The sequence below is a fragment of the Nipponia nippon genome, unplaced genomic scaffold (assembly GCF_047370975.1).
Source record: "Nipponia nippon isolate SJK-2023a ecotype South Korea unplaced genomic scaffold, ASM4737097v1 scaffold_3, whole genome shotgun sequence".
Classification (NCBI taxonomy): domain Eukaryota; kingdom Metazoa; phylum Chordata; class Aves; order Pelecaniformes; family Threskiornithidae; genus Nipponia; species Nipponia nippon.
Genome location: NW_028262347.1, coordinates 84,943,151 through 84,964,449, shown reverse-complemented (window position 1 = coordinate 84,964,449; position 21,299 = coordinate 84,943,151). Strand labels below are relative to the sequence as shown.

The window sequence follows — 21,299 nt, the reverse complement described above, 5'->3', positions numbered from 1 at the left end:
CCTGCTTTTTCAGACAACACTGGTGCAGCTTGTGCTTACCTGAGCACAAAAATTAGAGGTCCCCACTGACTGGAAGCTAGCCAAAGTTATTCCAGTTAACAGGAAGGGCATGAGGGAAGACCCAGGAAACTACAGACCTGTAAGTCTAACCTCAGAACCTGGAAAAACTATGGAGAAGATCATACTGGGTGCTACTGAGAGGCATTTAAGGAACAATGCAATCATCAGGCACACTCAACATGGGTTCACAAAGGGAAAGTCCTGTCTAACTAATCTGATATCCTTCTATGATAAAGTCATCCGCCTAGTGGGTGAAGGGAAGGTGGTGGATGTAGTTTTTCTGTGTTTTAATAAGGCTGTGAGATGAGCAGGTTCACAGTGTGCCGAGTGAAGAACTGGCTGAAGGGCAGGGCTCAAAGGGTTGTAGTGAATGGGGCTACATCTCGCTGGCAACCGGTCACCAGCGGTGCTCCTCAGGGCTCAATTCTAGGGCCAGTTCTATTCAATATTTTTATCAACGATCTGGATGCAGGAGTTGAATGCACCATTAGCAAGTTTGCTATTGATACCAAACTGGGAGGTGCTGTTGACTCTCTGGAGGGACAAGAGGCCTTGCAGAGGGAGCTGGATAGATCGAAGCATTGGGCAGTCATCCATGGCACGAAATTTAACAAGAACAAATGCTGGATTCTGCACCTGGGACAGAGTAACATGAGACACAAGTATAGATTGGGAGAGGAGTGGCTGGAGAGCAGCCCTGCAGAAAGGGGCCTGGGGGTGCTGGTCAACATGAGCCAGCAGCGTGCCCTGGCAGCCAAGAGGGCAAACCACATCCCGGGGTGCATCAAACACAGCATAACCAGCCGGTCAAAAGGGGTGATTATCCTCCTGTATTTAGCAATGGTGCAGCCTCACCCTGACTACTGTGTGCAGTTCTGGGCCCCACCATTTAAGAAGGATGTTAAGGCACTTGAATGTGTCCAGAGGAGGGCAACAAAGCCAGTGGAAGGGCTGGAAGGCATGTCCTATGTATGAGGAGCAGCCAAGGACTCTGGGTTTGTCTAGTTTGGAGAAAAGGAGGCTGAGGGGCAACCTCAGTGCTCTCTACAGCTTCCTGAGGAGGGGAAATGAAGAGAAATGCTGACCCTCTTCTCCCTGGGATCCAGTGCCAGGACGTGTGGGAATGGTTCAAAGCTGTGTAAGAGGAGGTTCAGACTTGACATTAGGAAACACTTCTTTACCAAGAGGGTGGTCCAGCACTGGGACAGGCTTCCTAGAGTGGTGGTCAATGCCCCAAGCCTGTCGGTGTTGAAGAGGCATTTGGACTATGCCCTTAATAACATGCTTTAACTTTTGGTGAGCCCTGAAGTGGTCAGGCAGTTGGACTAGATGATGGTTGTAGGTCCCTTCCAACTGCAACTATTCTATTCTATTCTAAAATTGTACCTATGTATGAAGTACATTCAGCAGGGCTTTGCAAGTAGCCTGTATTCTGGTCTTCTCTTTGAAAAATCTCTGTTGAAATGGAAATCCTCAGGTTTCCTCACATGCTAGGCCAAATAAAACAGCCTTTGTAGGGCTGGCATCACCTCTTCCACGGAGAGTGAAATCTTCATCCTCCAGTGTATGTCTCCATTTCATTGAGTGGGTAGCACCGTAAGACTTTCATCTGCCTCTCATGTTCATTTCTGTCATTGAAGTTTTGTATTTGTGCATCTGTCCTTTGACAATTAGTTCCAACATGCTGTCCAATTTTGGATCATGTTCTGACTAGGTACCTCTCAGGCACTGATTATCTTTCTGATAATTTACCTTTCATTTTCCATCTTTCACTTGTTCTTTTAAGGACATTTTAAATTATATTTCAAATCATTCTTAGTATTTATTCTCCCACTTCAAGCCTAGAGCTTCAATGGTGTTCAAGTCGCTCAAGTTCTCTATAGATACTCAGCTTGCAAAAATCTCCTTTAGTGCTATCTGCAGATTAATTTACCCTGCTACTTTATTCCTCCAGGAGACCACTGATGATGTTAAAAGAGAATGGATCTATACTCATCTTTTTCAGTACACACCTTCCCCTCAGTTAAGACAGTCATCTGTCATCTTTGTTAAAGTTCTTTCTAGTCATTTGCTTTTCATCTAACTGCTGACAGCCACACCAATGTGAACTCATGCTTCAGATAAAAATTTTTAGGGTTGTCCCATATAAAAATTTTACCATAATAAACTTGTCTAACTCACTTGATTTATAAGTTAAATTTTAATAGTTCATTCTTTACTGTTTCTTGAATATTAATTCCTTGTGAGGAATCAACTCACCCAGCAGCAACACAGAGTTAGAAAAGACTGTATTGAATCCTAAGGTCATAAACTAAGTATTACAAACCTAGAGGCAGCATTACAGGCTTGAATAAGTTTTACACAGGCTTTGGAAAACAGTTCAGAGAAACTCCATACTATCAGCCAGCAATGAGCCAGAGGAATACTAAAGATTTAAGTAATTGAGGAAAACACTGCATGTTTCTCTACACTTACAAGCTAGCAAAGAACAACTGCTCTCAATACCAGCTTCAAAATAAAACCCTGATGATTCCAAGGCATCATCAGATTCCTCCTCAGAAGTATTGCACGGAGTGGTCGAAGCTACCATTAGCTAAGTTCAGTGTTTACCAGAACTTGTTTAGACCTGGGTAAGAGAAAGCATAGCTAGTGAAACACACAAGGAAGCTTGTGAACACCATCAAGAAGAAGAGCTAGTGAAAAATTACGTTGTTGAAACAAGCACCTAAAGCAGCAGATTGCCCATAGCATCTTGTGGGGAAAAGCTGAAGAGAACCCCTGGGAAGTGAAGGAACTAAGAGTTGATGTGAAGGATGCCGGTGCTTTCTTTGAGCATAATGAAGAGTTTGGAGGACAAAAATTGAGTACAATACCAGGTTATGTTTTAAAAAGAATGTGTTCCAGTAAGGGAATCTTCCTTCCTTTCCTCCCTCCCCCACCGCCCCCAATCTAATATGCCAAGTAGAATTGTTGCTGATGGTACACTGGAAGGTGGCTGGCTGAGCATTTTTCATGAATTTCAATGAGAGGATGGGGAATATTCAACAATACTTGTGAAAAAAAAAAAAAAAACCAAAACAGTGGAGACTTAGATATTCAAGTATTCAAAGGATTAATCTGAGTCCATAAAACATGGGAAGAACATTCTCTAGGAGTGAAAGATTCAAACTTTGAAGGGAGTTGAGATTTAAATGTGCAGGAAACACAATCGTCATTCTGTGAGAAGACCCCTGGAGTACCTTGTAAATGAGTACAACTTACAACTTCAAATACAGAAACAAAACATTTTAAAGGACAGGAAGATGGTTAAGAAGCTGGAGGACATATGCAAGTCTGCAGGCCTCTACATATGCTGTGGGAAGAGTTGTACAGTATCTTCACGGAATCCACAGAGCCCTTTAATCAGCAGACTGAAAGCTGTAAAAGGGAGTATCAACAAGCTCATGAGTTCTTGAAAGAAGTCAGATTTCATCTGTGTGTGGCTGAAGCCCTTACCTTCTGGCATTCTAATAAACCATTGATTTCTGACAGTATCTATCTCAGATTCCTTAGGTATCCATGAGTACTTTTCTCTATGCCAAAAATGCAAGGACGGAAACGTCCGAAGTGTGAGAGTTGTTTCCTAAGGTGTTGTGATGCATTGTGGAAAGAAGAGACGTAACACCATATATCCAAATCTGTGCCATGGGACTGTGCCTGGCTGCCCAATAAATTGCCTGTTCAGTGGCTGCTGAGGAGCATCATGCTACCCACCTCTTTCCTCAGAGTAACATGAACAGCTAGATCTTCCCCCACATCAGCAGCGTTGTGGGGACCAAGATTATTGCCTCTCAGTGACTCCTGAGTAAACAACTTCAGTTTACAAGTAAAGCAGAGAGACTGTGTTTGATTGCCTTGGAAACATGGAAAGCCAACCTCTTTTCACTATTCTCTCTCATCCTTTTCCTGCGATTTGCTGGCCAAATGGCATTCTTTGCAATACTTGTGAGGCTCACTTTCTGCAACTAACGGGTGATCTTGGCAAACAATTATTTTGCTGGTGTGCAAGAAAAGAGCAGAGTCTAGCTCCCTGAGCAGTGCTAACTGTGCAGAGAACAGAAGCAAAAGCAGCAAGAATTATTTTAGTAAAGTCATCAGACCCGATACATGGAGGAAATTTGCTGGGCAAGACAACATGATTTAACATTCCCAGTTTTCTAAGCATAACTTAATTTAAAAGGCAAAAGAAAGGTTGGTCTCTCACTATCATGTACAGAAGAGAGGGAAACAGTATTCAGCCTCCAACAGGAGGAAGGCTGAAGGAGCCTGTGACTGCACACCTGCTAAAGTGGACAGCTAGACAGGCACATATGCGATCTCTCTACACATGCATGTGCCCACACATGTCTAACTGACATCTATAGAAATGTATGGTAAGCATGTCCGTGTGTGTGTTGACCTACAAATGAATGTGTATGAGTGCACACACTCAGACCAGATGGAGCATGAACATTTTCAACCTGTTCATATGTGGTCAAACTTGTGGAAGCTGCTGCCATTGCCCTACCTGTATGCTCAGGTGCATCCCACTCCTTTTATGTGTATGATCACACCCTTTGTGTGCTCTGTGGGAAATACATTCCAGAGGATGCTGTTTGTGGTGAAACCCTTAAGCAGTTATTTGCCCGTTTCTTTGACTCCAAGTCTTTTCCCCATTTGCACAAACCTGGAGATACAAACTTATTTGACCCTGTCAACCACAAAACAGCTCAGAGGTGCTTTTCTGAAAATACACAATATCTGCAGTTTATTTTTCAGTTTGATATGAGGGGGCAGGGGTTGTTCAAGCACAGGCTTTTTTCTTAGACATGCATCCCATGGACGACTCAGGGCAGAGAGTCTCTAGTCCTTCACCAGCCGGTAGATGTGATGCTGAGCACCGTGGTCACTAGTTGACACCTCAAAAACATATGCTATGCACAGCAAGGTCTCCTGTGTGTCCCTGTTTGTCACAACCTAGACAGAAAAGGAGAAGAAGCTGAGATGGCAACTGCTGTTTCTCTGCTTACATATTCCAACACATTCAACATAGAGCAAAAAGTCAGTAATAGGCAAAGAGTGGAGAAGCACAGGAATGATACACAGCTCAGCCACTACAACCCCCAATCTATGTGCCCACACACGCAAACAAAGCACTTTTGCATCATCAGGACTACAATACAGTGAAGAGACAGGGAGGTGAGCACAGTCCACTGTGGAGAAAAGAAAGCTGTGACCAAGCAGCGACCACATAAGTGGAAGCAGTTCCACTAGGTCTTCTACTCCCCACCTCCTGGTGTTGCAGATTTCAGCAGAGAGAAGGTGTTTCACAGAAAATCTCTTTTTGCTCTGTTTGTTGGGTATAGAGAGGCCACCTCCTGTGGCACTCCTGCTCACGTATGTGTTGATATATCACAGCCATGAACAGTTCCTTCCCTCCATCTGCTCCTGCTTGTCAGTGGTAGACACAGACCATGAGGATTATACGGTATAACTCATTTTACAGGAGCCTTATAGGTTTGACTCCATTACACGTCCCATTCCATACACTGCAGATGTCAGGAGAAGGATGGCTGCTACACTCATGCATTCTTAGAGGAGCTCCTTTTTTTCTGTTTCTTTTTCTATGGTCCCTCAGGAACCTTAGCTTCTCTGCAATGTGACTCAGTGTCAGCAGCATGGTGATGGAACAGTGTTGTCCTAGCATGCACTGCCTACGCTACATGGCAGGGACAAGTGAAATGTTGCACCCAGAGCTCCTAGCTCAGCTTCCCTCTCTCTGTCACTGCAAAACTTTGCACATTCTTGTCATCTGAGTTTGTGCCATAGCTAAAGCTTCAAGCAGTTCTCTCCTGCTGGAGGAGATACGTTTTTATCAGCAGTAGCACCAACTCAACTGCAGAAGAAAAACCTACCAGCTGGAGACTTGAACTGTACCAAAGCCTAACTGTTCTTGTGAAAACAGAAAGAAAATAGCTGTTTTCGAACTTGCTTATTAATTTTAGCAGCCTGATTTCCGTCTGTTCTGTTTTCTTTTCTTACTTCATGATTGGCTTTGCAGCTGAACTAACATTTCTCCTTTCTTCTGCGGGCCGTTTTGAGTTATACACATCCAGGTGTGGTAAGGCACCAGAGCCTTTTCTGAAAAATGGGCTCTGAAATCTTGGAGGGCTAGATCCAGAGCAATGTGCAAAGCAAGATAAATCATGCTTGTGACATTAGGGGTATCTAAGCTAATGAAAGTGTCTAGAAAAAATATAATCAGACTTGCCTCAGAAGTTGGTAGTGGGGACTGAGGACTAGCAGCATGCCTTGCATTAAACATGACTAATTTTTCAGCTCTATGGTGGAGAGTGGGGGGTGGAAAATGCTCAGCCTGCTCCTCAGGGAGCAGGACTGCAAGGCAATATATGAAAGGCTAGGCCAGCACCCACATGAGATGCCTCTCTGTGACAGGAGGTAAGGAAAGGACGTGAGATTACTCAAAACATAAAAGCACCAGAGGACGTATAACTGTATGACAACTTTGTTCATAAAATTTATAGCAAGCGCTGGCCTGACTGAGGAATGAAACATACAGAAAGCAGTTACAGTGTTCCTCGGTATGGACCACAGCACACAGGCCTTCCATCTCTCTGTCCCTGCCCCCTTCATGCTTTTGCTTGTCTAAAAAAACTCTTAACATTTATACTCCTCTTTTCTTCCAGATGCTAAAGATCTTAGTACAAACATGAAAGGGTAGAATCATAGAATAGTTTGGGTTGGAAGGAACCTTTAAAGGTCATCTAGTCCAACCCCTGCTGCAATGAGCAGGGACATCTACAACTAGATCAGGGTGCTCAGAGCCCCGTCCAACCTGACCTTGAATGTTTCCAAGGATGGGGCATCTACCACCTCTCTGGGCAACCTGCCAGTGTTTCACCACCCTCATCGTAAAAAATTTCTTCCCTTAATCCAGTCTGAATCTACCTGCTTTTAGTTTAAAACCATTACCCCTTGTCCTATTGCAACAGACCTTACTAAAAAGTCTGCCCCTCTCTTTCTTATAAGCCCCCGTTAAGTACTGAAAGGCTGCAATAAGGTCTCCCCGCAGCCTTCTCTTCTCCAGGCTGAACAACCCCAGCTCCCTCAGCCTTTCCTCATAGCAGAGGTGTCCCATCCCTCTGATCATTTTTGTGGCCCTCCTCTGCACCCGCTCCAACAGGTCCATGTCCTTCCTGTGCTGAAGACCCCAGAGCTGGACGCAGTACTCCAGGTGGGGTCTCACCAGAGCAGAGTAGAGGGGCAGAATCACCTCCCTCGACCTGCTGGCCACGCTTCTTTTGATGCAGCCCAGGATATGGTTGGTTTTCTGGGCTGTGAGTGCACATTGCCAGCTCATGTCCAGCTGTTCATCCACCAGTACCCCCAAGTCCTTGTCCACAGGGCTGCTCTCAAGCCCCATTCCCCAGGGTAAAGCCTCCTAAAGCCCCGTGAGGTATATTATTAACCTTGTATTAGTAGCTGAGGTACCTGAGCCACAGAACAGTGAAATGAGTTGCCTGAAGTCCCACAAGGTCTCCAGAGGATGAAATGAAGACCACTTGATTTCCATTCTTTCATACAGCCTCTAGCATCTCTTCTACTTACCCAGCCTCAGGTTCTCTGGGCGAAGATCTGTGACACCTCTTGTAGAGGTGAGTACAGAACTCAGTCCATTAGGAAAATCCACCTTTTAAACTGTCTCTGCCCTCTTCCCAAATTTAGGCTGCATCTGAGCCTGGAAAGGCTCCTAGCATAACATAGACACTAATGTAAATCTAGTTGCTGTAGCCCTGTAGTACTGCCCTACCTAGAGGTTGCAGTGATTCATGAAGGTGTCACAGAGCTTCCCCCAACATGCCCCTTCCTTTACATGTCTCCATATTCTTTCCAGGTTCAGGATGGTCCTGAGGAAGCAACTTTTTTTTTTTTCCTACCTGGTCAGTGAAAAACTCTTCCCATGACAAAATTATATAGCCACTTAACAGTACTTTAACAGTACTCTTGTTTTTTTTTTACCTTGCAAAAAGGGCCAGGGCACAGAAAGGACCTCAACGTTCATCCAACAGTGGAATGAGCATTTCCTTCACTGACTTTTTAATCTTTCTCCTTCCTTTATCTCTGTGCCTCATGAGTTGTCCCTCTATCTTTCTTTTTTTTTCCTCTCTTACTTGGGTCTCTCAAATTCTTCTGCTGCTTCTCTGCATGAGTTACTATCTCTAGAGCTCCATAAATGGTCTTGAGGTGCAATACATGTGAGAGATACTAAGTTCAATTAGATACTGAGCTGTAAAAGGGAATCTGCTTTGACTCAGAACAGTGAACTCCTGCACAGGGCTTACATGTTTCCAAACTCCAACAAAAAGAGTTGAAAGTCCCACCTGTAAGATAGTAAAGTTCTCCAGCACACTGTTCATCATATACTTCTCAGGAAGGTGCTTGAGTTTATGAATGAAGTTTATCATGTATTCGCAGAGAGGGGAACGGTGAATGCGATAGGAATAGTGTCCATTTTCATAGCGTGCATACTCTGTCTGCAATGTAAAACACAAAAGGGGCATACGGGGCTAACATTAGTAGCATTAATCACATAAAGGGACTCAGAAAAGAAAAATTACAATGGCATTTTCAAGTCATTTTACTAACAGTAATGAGCTGATTAATCATTCCTCTATAGTACTTTGCACCAAGGTCAGTCCCTTTGAGCCCTCTAATTTCTTTGGATTGATTTCTTTTTTCTTTAGAACAGTGGGTTCCAGTTTATGAGCAGCAAACTGCCAAGGAGCTGTGAAAGGTAACTAAGAGGAGTAGACCAATTGTCAGCTATACTATGGTCTGGAAAAATATTAGGTGTGGATAAACTGAAGAAGTCAAAACCTAGTGCTTTAGCAAGACCAGGAAGCTCCTAGTAATGATGGTAATCATATGCTCAGGATGCTTCACAGCTTGAAAGGATTAAAGCCTTCTGGTACCTGTGAGAGGGAACATAGTATCTCTGCTTCCCCTTAGGAGAGGGTCTCGCCAATGTTAGAGATATTTTTGTTCACATTCACATCTTAGCTCCTGTATATTTCATCTTCCTTTGAACAGAAGCTGAGCTTGCATTTTGTCATTTCACAGCAGACCGTTAAATGCCCATTACCTCCTTTCACCCCAAAAGCTTGGTCTCCTTTCCTGTGCACCATGACACCTTTCTTTGGCCTATCTATCCCATCACGCAAATACATAACCAGACTTCAGCCATGTCTATCATATGACTGGAGACAGGTCTTGGGGAACGATGTTGCTGGAACTGACTGCTGACACGAGAACACCTGGTGTTCTGCACACAGCCGCTCCTCTTGCATCTAAAGGTCCCTTGAGAAAGCGAGCAGCAGGAAGCAGGTCAGAGCAGCTCTCTTAGCAGCTGAATGTGGCATCAGAAGGAATTTCTTCAAGGCCAGATATGTGCATAATTATGCAGCTCCACTGTTGCTCAAGCTGTAAGCGTACAAACACTAAGCCTCATAAAATCATAAGACTATGGTCTGTAAATTATTACAGTTGATTAATTAATGGCTATAGTCTATAAATGATCTGTTTAAAAACACTGATGAGAGTGAGGTGTTGCCTGTTTGTTTTCACCTTTCTGGACTACAAAACAAGGGTCCAGGTTTCTTAGCTTTTCTTTGCTCCCCAGAAAAACCCCAGAGAATCACCAGAGCTGAGAGTCTTACATATTCACGTGTCTTCAGAAACTGAGATTTAAGGAAAAAATAGCAAACACTGCCAGACCTTCAATGAAGTCCTGAGACAAGGCCATGTTGCAGGCTGGAGCAATCTTACACCTGCGTGTCTCAGAAATAATAATCTATGGCATTCATCTCCCTGACAACAAGCATGGGATATATTTTGCCTAGAGATATATGCAGGATGCAAATACTTGAAGTGGCAAAACAGCAGCCAGAGAGAACCTTGCACCCAGGTGTCTGCTCCCTACCTCCACTTTCTCCACCACCTGCTTTCCAAAGGAACACACTTTGGTGGAACAGGTAATGACCATGTTTTCTGGGCTCTCATATTGGCTGGAAACGCCATAGAAAGATCTGGATTCATCTTCAATGTTGGTGTTCAAATCAGCCTGCCAAAAAAAAAAGGGGGAAGAAAAATAGATGGTTATCAATAGATGGTTGTGGTGGTTTTTCACCATTGCCTAAAAGGGTCTTGCGTAGCCAAGATTGTAAGGTATTGGAGTGTCCAAAGCTCCTTAAGGAGATCAACGTGCATGAAGCAAGCAGGCGAAATCTGAAGAGTATACACTACAATCCAGTTCCCACTTCAGAAAATAGTGGTGGGGATTTGCATATAGACTGGGGAAACCTGGTGGGATATCCTCTTAACATTAAAAACATGACGCAGCCCCTTGCCTGTGCTGATATTTACTGTAACTGAACAGTGCTAGGACAGCATGGAGCTACTCACAAAGCATGTAGAGAGCAGACAGGAGGGCACTGTAGAGACAGAGCAATGCAACAGACAGGCTAGACTGGGATGCCTCACTAAGGAGGAAAAATAGGGGTACAGCAACTGTAATGAAGCTTTTCCACCCTGGATAAGCAAGTAAGGGGAAAGAGACAGAGCAGAGAGAAGGAATGTGTGCATACACACACACATTAGGCTCAGGTACTATGATAAGATGAATGTAAGTAGACAGGACGCAACATACAAAATTAGGTTGCTGATGGATCCAGCCCAGTTCCACTGAATACAAACCCATCTCCATTAGCAGCCACAGTTTTCAAATGTGGGTGCCTAAGGCTGGCCAACTGAAGCCTCCTGTTGGGACCTAACTCCTAAAAATCCTGGTTGTCTGAAGCTTCCACCAGGGGTCATGCAAACCACACTTATGAAAAGAAGAGGCAGTTCCCTTCAGGTCTGCAAACACAAAGGTGGGTGGGAATGCCCAGTTCTGCTTCCTCCCTTTCAAAACTAAAAGGGTAGAGCTTCTCTGTACTCCACAAGCCCAGGTGGTAGCTTATAGTAGCAGAAAAGCAATGATCATTTCCCATAGGCTACTTCAGACTATTCTGTTCTTCCTGCTGATCTGAGGGAAACAGGAAAATGAAGAAAGTGTATTCCTGCTACAGGGGATACAGTGTGAATAGGACTGCATTAGATGCCGTTCTAGCATGGTTTTCTTAGCCGATGTTTTTTTATTCGAGATCTAGAGCAGCGCTTAGGACAAGAATGCTAGCCTTGGAACTGGACCACCTCAATAATGAATCCCCCTTTTCTTTGCCACACAAAATACCCATCTCTTCTCTGCCATGAGATAATACTGTTAGCTTATTTCTCTTAAGTAGCAATTTCACAAGAGCTTTAAGTCAACCTAGAAAGTGCCAGTCCAGCCTTCTCCCCATCTATAGACACACGAGCTGGCTGCTGCCTTTGTGTCACCATTAGCAATTGTATGACTCTGTGGTTAGCCAGATGAGAAAGCTGATCCCAGCCAAAACAAATTTTGTTGTGGTTTTGGTGGGTTAGTTTTCAGTCAACCAAGAAAGTTCACTTGGATTCCCACAAAGCTGCAGGGGCTGGAAGAGGTGAGAACACACACAAAAGCTGAGGGCACAAAGACTTCTTTTGTTTTGATAGCAACACATACTCAGGTTGGCTTGAGCCTGTTGGGAAACTGCACCTCAGAGTTGTAGTTTGATAACACCAGGCTGGTCCGGACACCAAGAGAGAGCAGTCTCACTGTCCCAGAGCAGTTTGTGCCTCCCCATTCCTCCTGTACTGACACAAATGCTTCTGTAGCTGTATTACAAGACTCACTGAGGAATTGCTCAGCTAGTTCTCAGTGGGATCAGTTCCCTGACCTGATTCAGAAGCACTGGTGTGTGTTCAGACAAAGAACATGTGTTGGGAGGATGGGCAGCAATAGGGAAAGCAGAAGGCAGGACTTGCTGCTTCTAGTGAATGCTGGGTTTGAGTAACTACAGCAGTAAATAGTAACCTGCTAGAAGCCACTCTTTGTTGTCATTCCTTTCAAGTTAAAAGTTTTGCCCCTAGACAGTCGAGCTGGGCCATCTCTGTACCACAACGCCCAGCAGCAGCTCCCATCACACAGAGTTATTGTCGCAGAAGAATTGATCATTTTGCGAACAGTGATGCCAAAAGCACTAGCAGGAAAAGCAGCCACGTAATAATGTGCAGTATTGCCATTCAATCCAATTACCATGGCTGTTAACTTGCCACTTCAGGTGTGTGAAGGAGGAGGTAGTAAAAGGAATAAAATAAACCATCTCCCCATTTATTTCAGAAAATGCAGTTCCATTTTCCACTTAGCACAACACTGGGGCATTGTTGCCACTGTGCCATTGTACACACATATTTCCACCTAGAGGAAAACTACCATCTGCTTTAGATAAATGATGCCACAGAAGATCCAAGCAAACAGACGAATAAAATCCAATTACCATGATTTTTTTTTAAAAGTACAAACTCAGAAACAAGTGAAAGACAGATTTAGGATAGGTTTTTCATGAAGTACAGTGGGCAGTGCATCTCCTGGGGTATCTCCTAGACTAGCAGTTGTAGCATTCAGATAATTCTAGTGGGACGCAGATTCAGTCCAGGCAACATGACAGAATGCTCCAATGTTCACATCAACACTGGCAACATTGGGGATGGGCACAGAGCTTTCACTCTGCTCACTCTGCTTTTAATGCAGAACATAACAGCATAGTATTTAAATACATGATCACAAATCACTCTTCAAAATGACTGTTGTTTCCCACAGTTTCTACAAAAATCCTCAACAGTTGTACCATCTTCACCACAGATTATGGATGAAAGAAAGTCTATTTGTCAGAATGGCTTGCTGCCTTCTCTATGACTCCTCCTTTTAAGTAGAATCCCTCCCTCCGAAGTAGTGACAGATCTTCAACCCTTGTGAATATGCTTGACCCTACATGCGTAATACATTCATACCAGTTTACACCAGCTTTGCACTCATCCCTTTATGTTTTCCTAAATTTGTCATCTCCTGCATACTATATATTCAAGAGCATCCTCTGATTTATCAGAAGATAGTCATACAAAGCTGGCAATTATTTTATTCTCATGTTTGCTTCCCCTCAGAAGATAGCTTCACAAAACAATTTATCGAGCTGAATAGGTTCCTGACTTCTCTTAACAACTCATCCCTTTTTGCCCCCAGTTTTCTGCCTCCTCACTGAGCTGAAAACAGATTTGGGCACATGTGTTAAAATATATCAGTAAAACAATTTGGGTTTAAAACTTTTTTTAAAATCATTTTACGCCATTCACATCTGCACCACTGAGGTAGTGATAACTTTTGCACAAGACTTGGAAACAACAGCTGGAGGAAGACGGGAAGCTTTTGCATTGTCATGATCACCTAAACGAGTGTAATGTAGTGTTATGCTCCGATGGTTTGTCTACACTGGAGTAGCGTATGTGGGCAAATCCAGGCTAGCTTTAACCTGGTAGCACAGGTATTAATAGGAACAAGGCACAGGCATTACAGATGTAATCATAATTCAGGTCGCCAAGTGAATTATTATGGTCATGCTGAAGTCCTTGCTATCAAATTTTCCCCACTATAGTTATGCAGCTACTTTGTTTGCACCACAAATGTACATGTATTACAGAGCAGCAGTGCTACTCTATTCGGGTTTAGGTTTCTATTGAGCTACTGTAATACTTATTTACATGTCAATGCAACTAACCATATTGTTTATTTGACCCATACTCCAGCTGTCTGAATAAAGATTAATTCCTTCCCTTCTCCAAAGAGGAACTAGACCAGGAGTCCTTCACAATATTGTTCAGCTATTTCCCTTGGGGGTGATAAACACAATGTATGGACCCAGTTCTGCTTTTCCAAAGAAATTGTCCCACTGAGTCAAAAGAACAAAGGGTCAAGGCTACAGAAGCTTGGTCGGACCACTGCTACATAAACATAGCGGAGGCCCTCACTGCAGAACCAGACAAACATTTTCAGGGTTGCACTAGTAAAGTTAAGGTTACATTCCCTTAAACTCTTAAGGGCAAATTAAAAGAGAAGTTCAGTCAATATGAGGCAAAGCAGAAAGGTGCTAGTTCCACTTCATGAGAAAAGCTTCACTAGCCCTAAGAAGCCACTTTACGTGCCTCCACAATTTGGCAAGTCTCCCATCAAAAGACCAGACTGTAGAATTTCACAGCTAGTTAACATCTAATTAATCAACATTAAACTATTTGGCAGTAGGCAAAATTATGGTAATACTGTCTGAATTAAGCAGTCATTGCCATTTGCTAACATTATGTACAATCAGGTTCCTGGAAGCCCTGTTTCAGGGAAGTAATGGAGTCATGTTAGAACTCCCTGACATTTACACTGCACCTTTTATTCTAAAGCATGTCCCCTATTATAGGCTAGGACTGTCAGACATGTCTTAGGGCAGTCAGTCAACAAGAGCTGTGCACCCACCTCCTTCTGTCACCTCTGAAAATCTCAGCCCATACACATGGAATTTCAGCAGCTCCAGGGAATGACAGCAGCAGCTAGCTGAGGGCTCCAGTTCACGTATGCAGGAGAATGGAGCTGCAGCACCTCAGACAGATACTGCTGGCCTTACAGTTACGGCTTATTTACTTACTTATAGCTGCTGGTTCCCATCCTTTCATGGAGGTTACTGCCCCTGGACCAGAGATTATTTAGCACACACTTATCTGCTCTTGAATTATTTGCAACTTGGTTTATTCATGTAAACTCAAAATGGCAATGATGTACATGAATACGAGACCAAAGAACCCCTCAGGAGTAGAACTCCAATCTGTTAGCTTTCCCTGCTATGGAGATGATTAGCTCCTGAAGGGAGACAAGGCAGAAAATTGAGGAAAAACACTGTTATCTGCCATAGCCAAATTAACTTCTAAATGTCAACTGGACACTGAGGTAAATCACTAATGGATGCAGTTAAACTTCCCAGGATTGCACCAGGACAAAATCATACTGCACATCATGGGGTCTCTAATGGCCAAAAGAGACACTGCTTTTAACTTAACATCTAAAAATGCTATGGCCTCCATGCCTAGATTCCTGTGAGCTCCTCACAACACCTAGGCCATCAGGACTAGAAACCCCATTGCTGCTTTGGGGAAAAAGACTCTTCCTTTCTCTTCACTTTCAGAGCTTCATTCTCTAAAGAAAACCTTGTGTCAAAGCACGCCCAATCCTGGGGTGAGCACCCAAGGCGAGCAGAGAAAGGTCTGCTTTACTCTGTTCAGTACATTCCATCCCATCCCTCAAAGATGCAAGGGAATAATAGTGACTATGACTTAAAGGAAATTCATCTTCCCAGCACTTCATCAAGTAGGAAGGCTAATCTTCACTTTATAGTCTGGGAATGCATGGACTTGTTGAATACATAACTGTGATTCAGACCTGGAGACTAGAACATAGGTGCCTCAGCTCCTCACTGGCAAATGCACTAGTAAGTCCAACAACAAGTGAGACAACTCTTGAATATGTTCCTTACCCCAGCCTAGGCAGCCAAAGGAGACATAGTCAGGATTTAGGAAAGTCCACAGCCAATGGGCTGAGTTGCCTTGCCCCCCAGGCTCCTACTTGCCACTGCTAGCAACAGGGTGGGACTGCAGCAGGGGCAGCAGCAGCATTCAGCTGGTTGGGTGGTGTTCAGCACTCAGACAGCTGTGCTCCATCTCTTCAAGGGCAAAGGTAGAAGGTCGAATAGATGAGGCATATTACAAGCTAAATCTGAGTCATGAGCCACCAACTGGACCATACTACTTTATCTGACAAAGTCAGGTTCTGGCTTTCTGTGCAAGAAGTTCTAGATGCAGAAAGCTGTGCGCGCTCTAGCATAACAGCAATCTATCTGATGTGTCTGAGGTGCATTCAACTTACTGTGCAAGCTCAGCACACATGACGTACTTGTCTGTAGCTTGCCTGATGACTTCCAAACATACTCAAACTACAATCAGTGAGGTATCTGTGATCTAGCACATCTCAGAGATCTACATATTGCATGCAAGAGACCTAATCTGCCTGTTTTGGGGGAAACATCTGAGATTTCCTCCTTTCCAGAGAAGTAAGCGGAATTTTTAAAAACCTACAAGATAAGATTTCTAGATGGAAGAGAAGGGATTTGTTCAGGGAAGGGCATAGTAACCCTCAACAAGCTAGTATTACTTGGTTTGGTTTGGTTTGGTTTTTTTAAATCATATCGGTGGTATGAGTCTCTTAGCAGCTCTGCTGAAAACAGCTCTGATAAGCTTGAGTGTATCACTCAACTTCTGCAACCCCAAGGAAGGAAGAAAGACTTACAGAAAAGTTGGCATTGTGCACTGTCCTAACCATGTACTAAGCCAAGATTTTTGTCTGATCTTTGGAGGGAGTGAGTTTCACAACTGATTACCGAGAAAGGCCTCATTCCCACTAGGATGAGGCTGTGAATCAAAATTTCTCTGAAACTCTTTACAGAGCGAAATGTGACCTTTGAGAATCAGCCTTCAGCTTATCTGAGGCTTTGAAAAGCAATGATTGGACAAGAGTCCAAATGGCATTACATGCTGTGAGAAACCATAGTTTGACGAGATCTTGCACACAGGTCCCACGTGGTCAATGGAAAGGCATATGCTGAACAATTCTTTAAGAACAGTCCAAAACTTGAGCCACTGCAGCTTCAGCCTCCAAGAAGGAGGAAAGGGGAGAGTTTCTGAGCTAGCCAAAGATAGCAGAAGGCCTTGCCAACAGTATGGGTAGCCGAGACTTAGCTAGTCCGCCAGGATTGTGTTATTTTCACACCCAGCAGACCAATTCCCTCAGCAATTCAGTCTTTCAGTCTGCTTTTTGCTGCCAACAATCTTTATACTGTTGAACACTGTGGGGAATAACTTTGGTGAAAGTAATGCCATTGACAGAGTCCCCTTATATAAGACAGCAGGAGGTGATGCTGGTGCCTGCAGGTGAAATTAATGGGCTGTCATATCCATTCTCAGAAAAAATGTGCAAAGATCATAAAAATCTCTGTTGCTAGCTGCTGTCTTGTTTGCTGCCTCAGAAGAAGTGCCAAGGACAGAATGGACGTGGAGACTAAACTACCATCTCCTTGCTCTCCAGGCAGTTTCTGCCAGGTCAGGATTGAAGGCATACAGTGGGCAGGGCAGGGTGCTGAGGGGAATTTACACTGCTGCTGTTTTGACTGGATTTGCTTGGTACAGGGGATAAGCCAAGTGCAGGACAGCAGTCTTCAGCTCACCCCTTCAGCCCCTTCCACAAAAGTATAATTCATTTACTGGACAGAAAACACTCAGTGATTTGACTGGTCCAGCTTGCCTATCACTGAGGAGAAGAAATTACTACATATATTCATCACTGGCAGGAAAGGTCTCCCAAGCAATTCCCCTGATTCACTCCTATGCAGATGGCTGCTCTGGACAAAGTACTGCCTGTCCTGAATTCCTGGTTTGTCATTTTCTTTCTGTCTTCCACCCAGAGTCTCACAACTTCTGAAAGCTTTAAGATGCAGGCGCACCATTCTACTAATCTGCAAAGCTCTGGAAACGCCTCTTCCCCAAACTATTAATAACGATGCATATAGGAGGAGTTCATGGGGAGAACCAAGTTAACAGGTGCTAGAGATAATATTACACTGGAAAAGAGCAGAGCTGCCACTGCCCATGTGTTGGGAGGCTAATGTCTCACATTCATTGTCGTGTGCTAGAATGCACTTGGAGCACAGAGAAATGTCACACAGATGTCATACACAACCTGTCAATCCAAGTCAAAGAGTTAGTTCATTGTACCAAACTCCCAATGCCAAAATCAAGGAAGAATTGCAAACACTGCTTATGTTTCAAACTAATCAACTTTTAACTCTTAGCTGTTGTATAAATAATTTAAAGCACCATTGAACAAACATGAACATCTCTTTCTTAGTCACACTACATCCTAAGTGCTATCAGTGATGTCAAGAAACCCCAGCCCTGGTGTTTAGAGGTAGGCTTCTGGTGCACAACAGACCAGCTGGTATATTGAATGCTTAGTGCAGTAATGGCAGGTTCCTGCCTCAGGTTCTTCAAGCCTAAAACTACATATATACAAAACCAACTTATTCGGTGCCTTGATTTTTTAAGTCTTCGTCACTGGCAACCACCACTTCAATTCAGAACCTTTGAAAAATCAATCATATCCTCATGTCTCAAAACACCCCTTCAAGTATTTAACTCTACTCGCCAAGTTTAAGGTTATTGGTAATTTGCTTTTGGATAATACTTTTATCCTAAAATGATGCTATAAATTCAACAGTGTAGTAATTGCTTTATCCAACATATCTCTGGACATCAACAGTATATCTGTATAGCTGTCCAGAGCAATCAGGCAGCAAAATGAAAAAGCACCCTAGCATACACTGTTACAGAGGTATAAAAATGCAGAGGGGTATAAAAATCTCAGCTGAAATCTAGTTTTCTTCCTTTAAACTGTTTCTTTAAATGACATTGCCTTATCTGTGAAAAGTGTTTACTGGGAAGGGATTGCACTACACACACCTATCGCAATACACCAAACCTGGGAAGTCCCATGACACATGTAGCATGGTGCATTTCAGGCATGGCTCACATGAATTGTTTAAGACTGCATTACCACAATATTTCAGGCATGTTGAATACAAAGTTTTGCAATAAAAAGTTTGGAGTTTTCCTCAAAAAAGTCCAAATTTTCTGGAGCAAAAGTTTTTTTGAACTGCTTTAGTTATATTGCCTTAGAGATCCTATCTGAAAGCTTACAACAGGATTAATGTAAGTACTCCTGTGAAACACAGAGCAAATCATAAAAGTGTCCCAATCCTTTCTCACCCAGAATATGGCATCAGGGATGGTGTTTTCATCCCTTACTACTGTCTACACTGAGAAACAAACACAAGACCAAATGATTTACTTCTTAAAAGCCTTAGCAGCTTCCATTCAATCAATGACTTCACTAGTGAAGTTAGCTTATTTGTAAGTGACAGCCTGTAGCGTCTCCACCAATAAAACCTGATGTTAACACCAGATGGGATTCAACAATGCAAGGGTACCAAAAAAAGAATCAGAAAGTCAAAATATTAAACCAAGCCCAGAAATATCACTGTCATTATAAGTGTACAGATGCAGAGTCCCAGGGCATCATGTATACACTGGAGTAAAGGTGTTTCAAATCCTATGTCACATCTCTTTTTGCAAGCCAAATTTCAGTGAGTTGATACCCTCTGAACACCAGACACCTCACGTGGGCCCAGAAAGAGTCCAACTTAATGACATTCCACCAAGTAAATCCTTCAAAAGCCTAACTTAGGTTGCTCTGACAGGATGCATAGGCCACATTTATCCTTCTAATATTAAAAACCACACAGACACAATCCCCAAACCCAACCCCGGAAGCACAAAAGCACACTAACAGTTTTGATAAATAAAATCACAGTTGCACTAGATCACAATTTCATTATGATTTCTCTCCTCTTAATTCAAGGAATTCAAAGTGATTTATTCTGTCTATGTAACGTCTTCCTTTAAGCTCTTCCTTTTGGTTCTTGAAACTTCCAAAGCACTTCAGAGTGATACCACACAGGAGCCAGTGCTCTTTACCTTGACACGAAGGCTTTATTGGGATCCCTAAACCGCAGCAGGAAGCAGCTGTCACAGCTCCTACTTTTCCAAGGACCGTTTCTTAGAAGCTATCCCCTCTTACTCTCTTGCCTTTCTTTTGTTACATCAGACTTCTGTTTCCCTTTCCGGACAGTTCTTAGTAGGGCACTCACTACCCAGATTTTATCAAAGGATACCCTTTTCAGCAAGATGCTGCTGTCTCTCCCAAGTATGTCTCTTCCACCCGGAACAGGGCTGGTCTTTTACTTTTTGTTTTGACCTTCCCAAGCAGACTTTGTTGTATGCCAACAGAGGCTGACATGAGGGACCCAGTTCAGCAGCACACCGTCTACAGGTAGTAAAATTATGTGTCTCCAAGAATCACCAATAACTAACGCTCTAAGCACCAGACACTTGAACAGCAGGCTCCCAGCCAACATTCTCCAACTTAGTTCTGGAAAGGCTAGGCTTGGGGCAGCTGGGAAGTTGCATCTCAAGGTACTTAAGTTAACTCTTCCTTCTCCTGAAAGCACCAGTTAAGAAGCTTTCTAGTGCCAGTTTTTATGAAGAGTATGAGAAATGAAAGCTCATTTCTCATCATCTCACTCCTGACCTCGGGCTGAATTACAAATGGTAAACTCAAGGTGAAAAGCTCCAAGTCCCATTGCGCATTCCCTCAGCCATCTAGTGTGCAACTTCCCCAAGCTGCTATTATTTTTAATCTTGTAATACCTATGATAATATCGATCATCAAAACTATTTTGTTTGTACCCTGAAGCACAATGGCACAGTTTTCTCAAATTTCAGCTAACTCACAAAAATCCAAATTGAGTGAGTAGGCTTTTGCCAGGCTGATTTCTGCCAACTTACCAGAAGTCATTTCAGTAATATATTATCAGCATAATCCAATTCCATTATATGTCTCTCTTATCTTTTGTCTGTCCTTGTGCCTGCAGTAAATATGCATCTATAAATTATTAGTACTTGGATAACACAAAATGCAGCTAATGAGATAGGAGAAGAGATAGAAAAATGTTGCCTCTGACTGAGAAGTTACTCAACACTGAGAGAAGTGAACACATAAGGGTACACAGAGAATAATTTCATCTGAATTCTCCTGTACATAAATAAGGTAAGTCACCATTAGCAAATAAAATCTCCAGACACTAGTCAAGAACAACTCTACAGATGACATTGTGAAAGATACATCCTGCTTCAGGCCAGAATAAGGGCCTTGTGCAGCCAAGAAAAGATCTCCAGTGACATTTGTGACTGTATTAAGTTGCCTGCACAGGCGGCAGTCTTCTAACAGCTAGCAAGGCCACCGCTTTTAAAGTGAGAACTTCATAGCAAATAGGTACCCTGCAAAGGGTCCTTCCCTTACCCAGAATTTGACAAGGAAGAAGGCATTAGCTGGCCCCCTTTCAAAGAGCTCCTTCAGGCCCCCTTTTTTCTCAGGGAACTTGTCATAGATCTGCCGGATATCCACTGCCTCGAGGTAGGGGTCATTGTAGCTGGGGCTTGACTGTCCAATGTGCACAAACAGGTGTTTGTTATACTGCAAG

General features: G+C 43.3%; 1 protein-coding gene across 2 annotated transcripts in view; it reads right to left on the bottom strand.

Moving 5' to 3' along the window:
* Positions 1-2,417: 2,417 nt before the first annotated feature.
* Positions 2,418-21,299, bottom strand: part of TEAD4 (TEA domain transcription factor 4) — a 63,529-nt gene continuing 44,647 nt past the window's right edge. For both annotated transcript variants that reach the window (XM_087766926.1, XM_087766927.1), the window contains 4 exons: positions 21,119-21,292; positions 10,079-10,219; positions 8,481-8,633; positions 2,418-5,055 (listed from right to left, as the gene is read on the bottom strand). In XM_087766926.1, the coding sequence (XP_087623052.1) occupies positions 4,942-5,055; positions 8,481-8,633; positions 10,079-10,219; positions 21,119-21,292 (582 nt within the window). In that variant the 3' untranslated portion in view covers positions 2,418-4,941. The remainder of the gene's footprint in view (positions 5,056-8,480; positions 8,634-10,078; positions 10,220-21,118; positions 21,293-21,299) is intronic.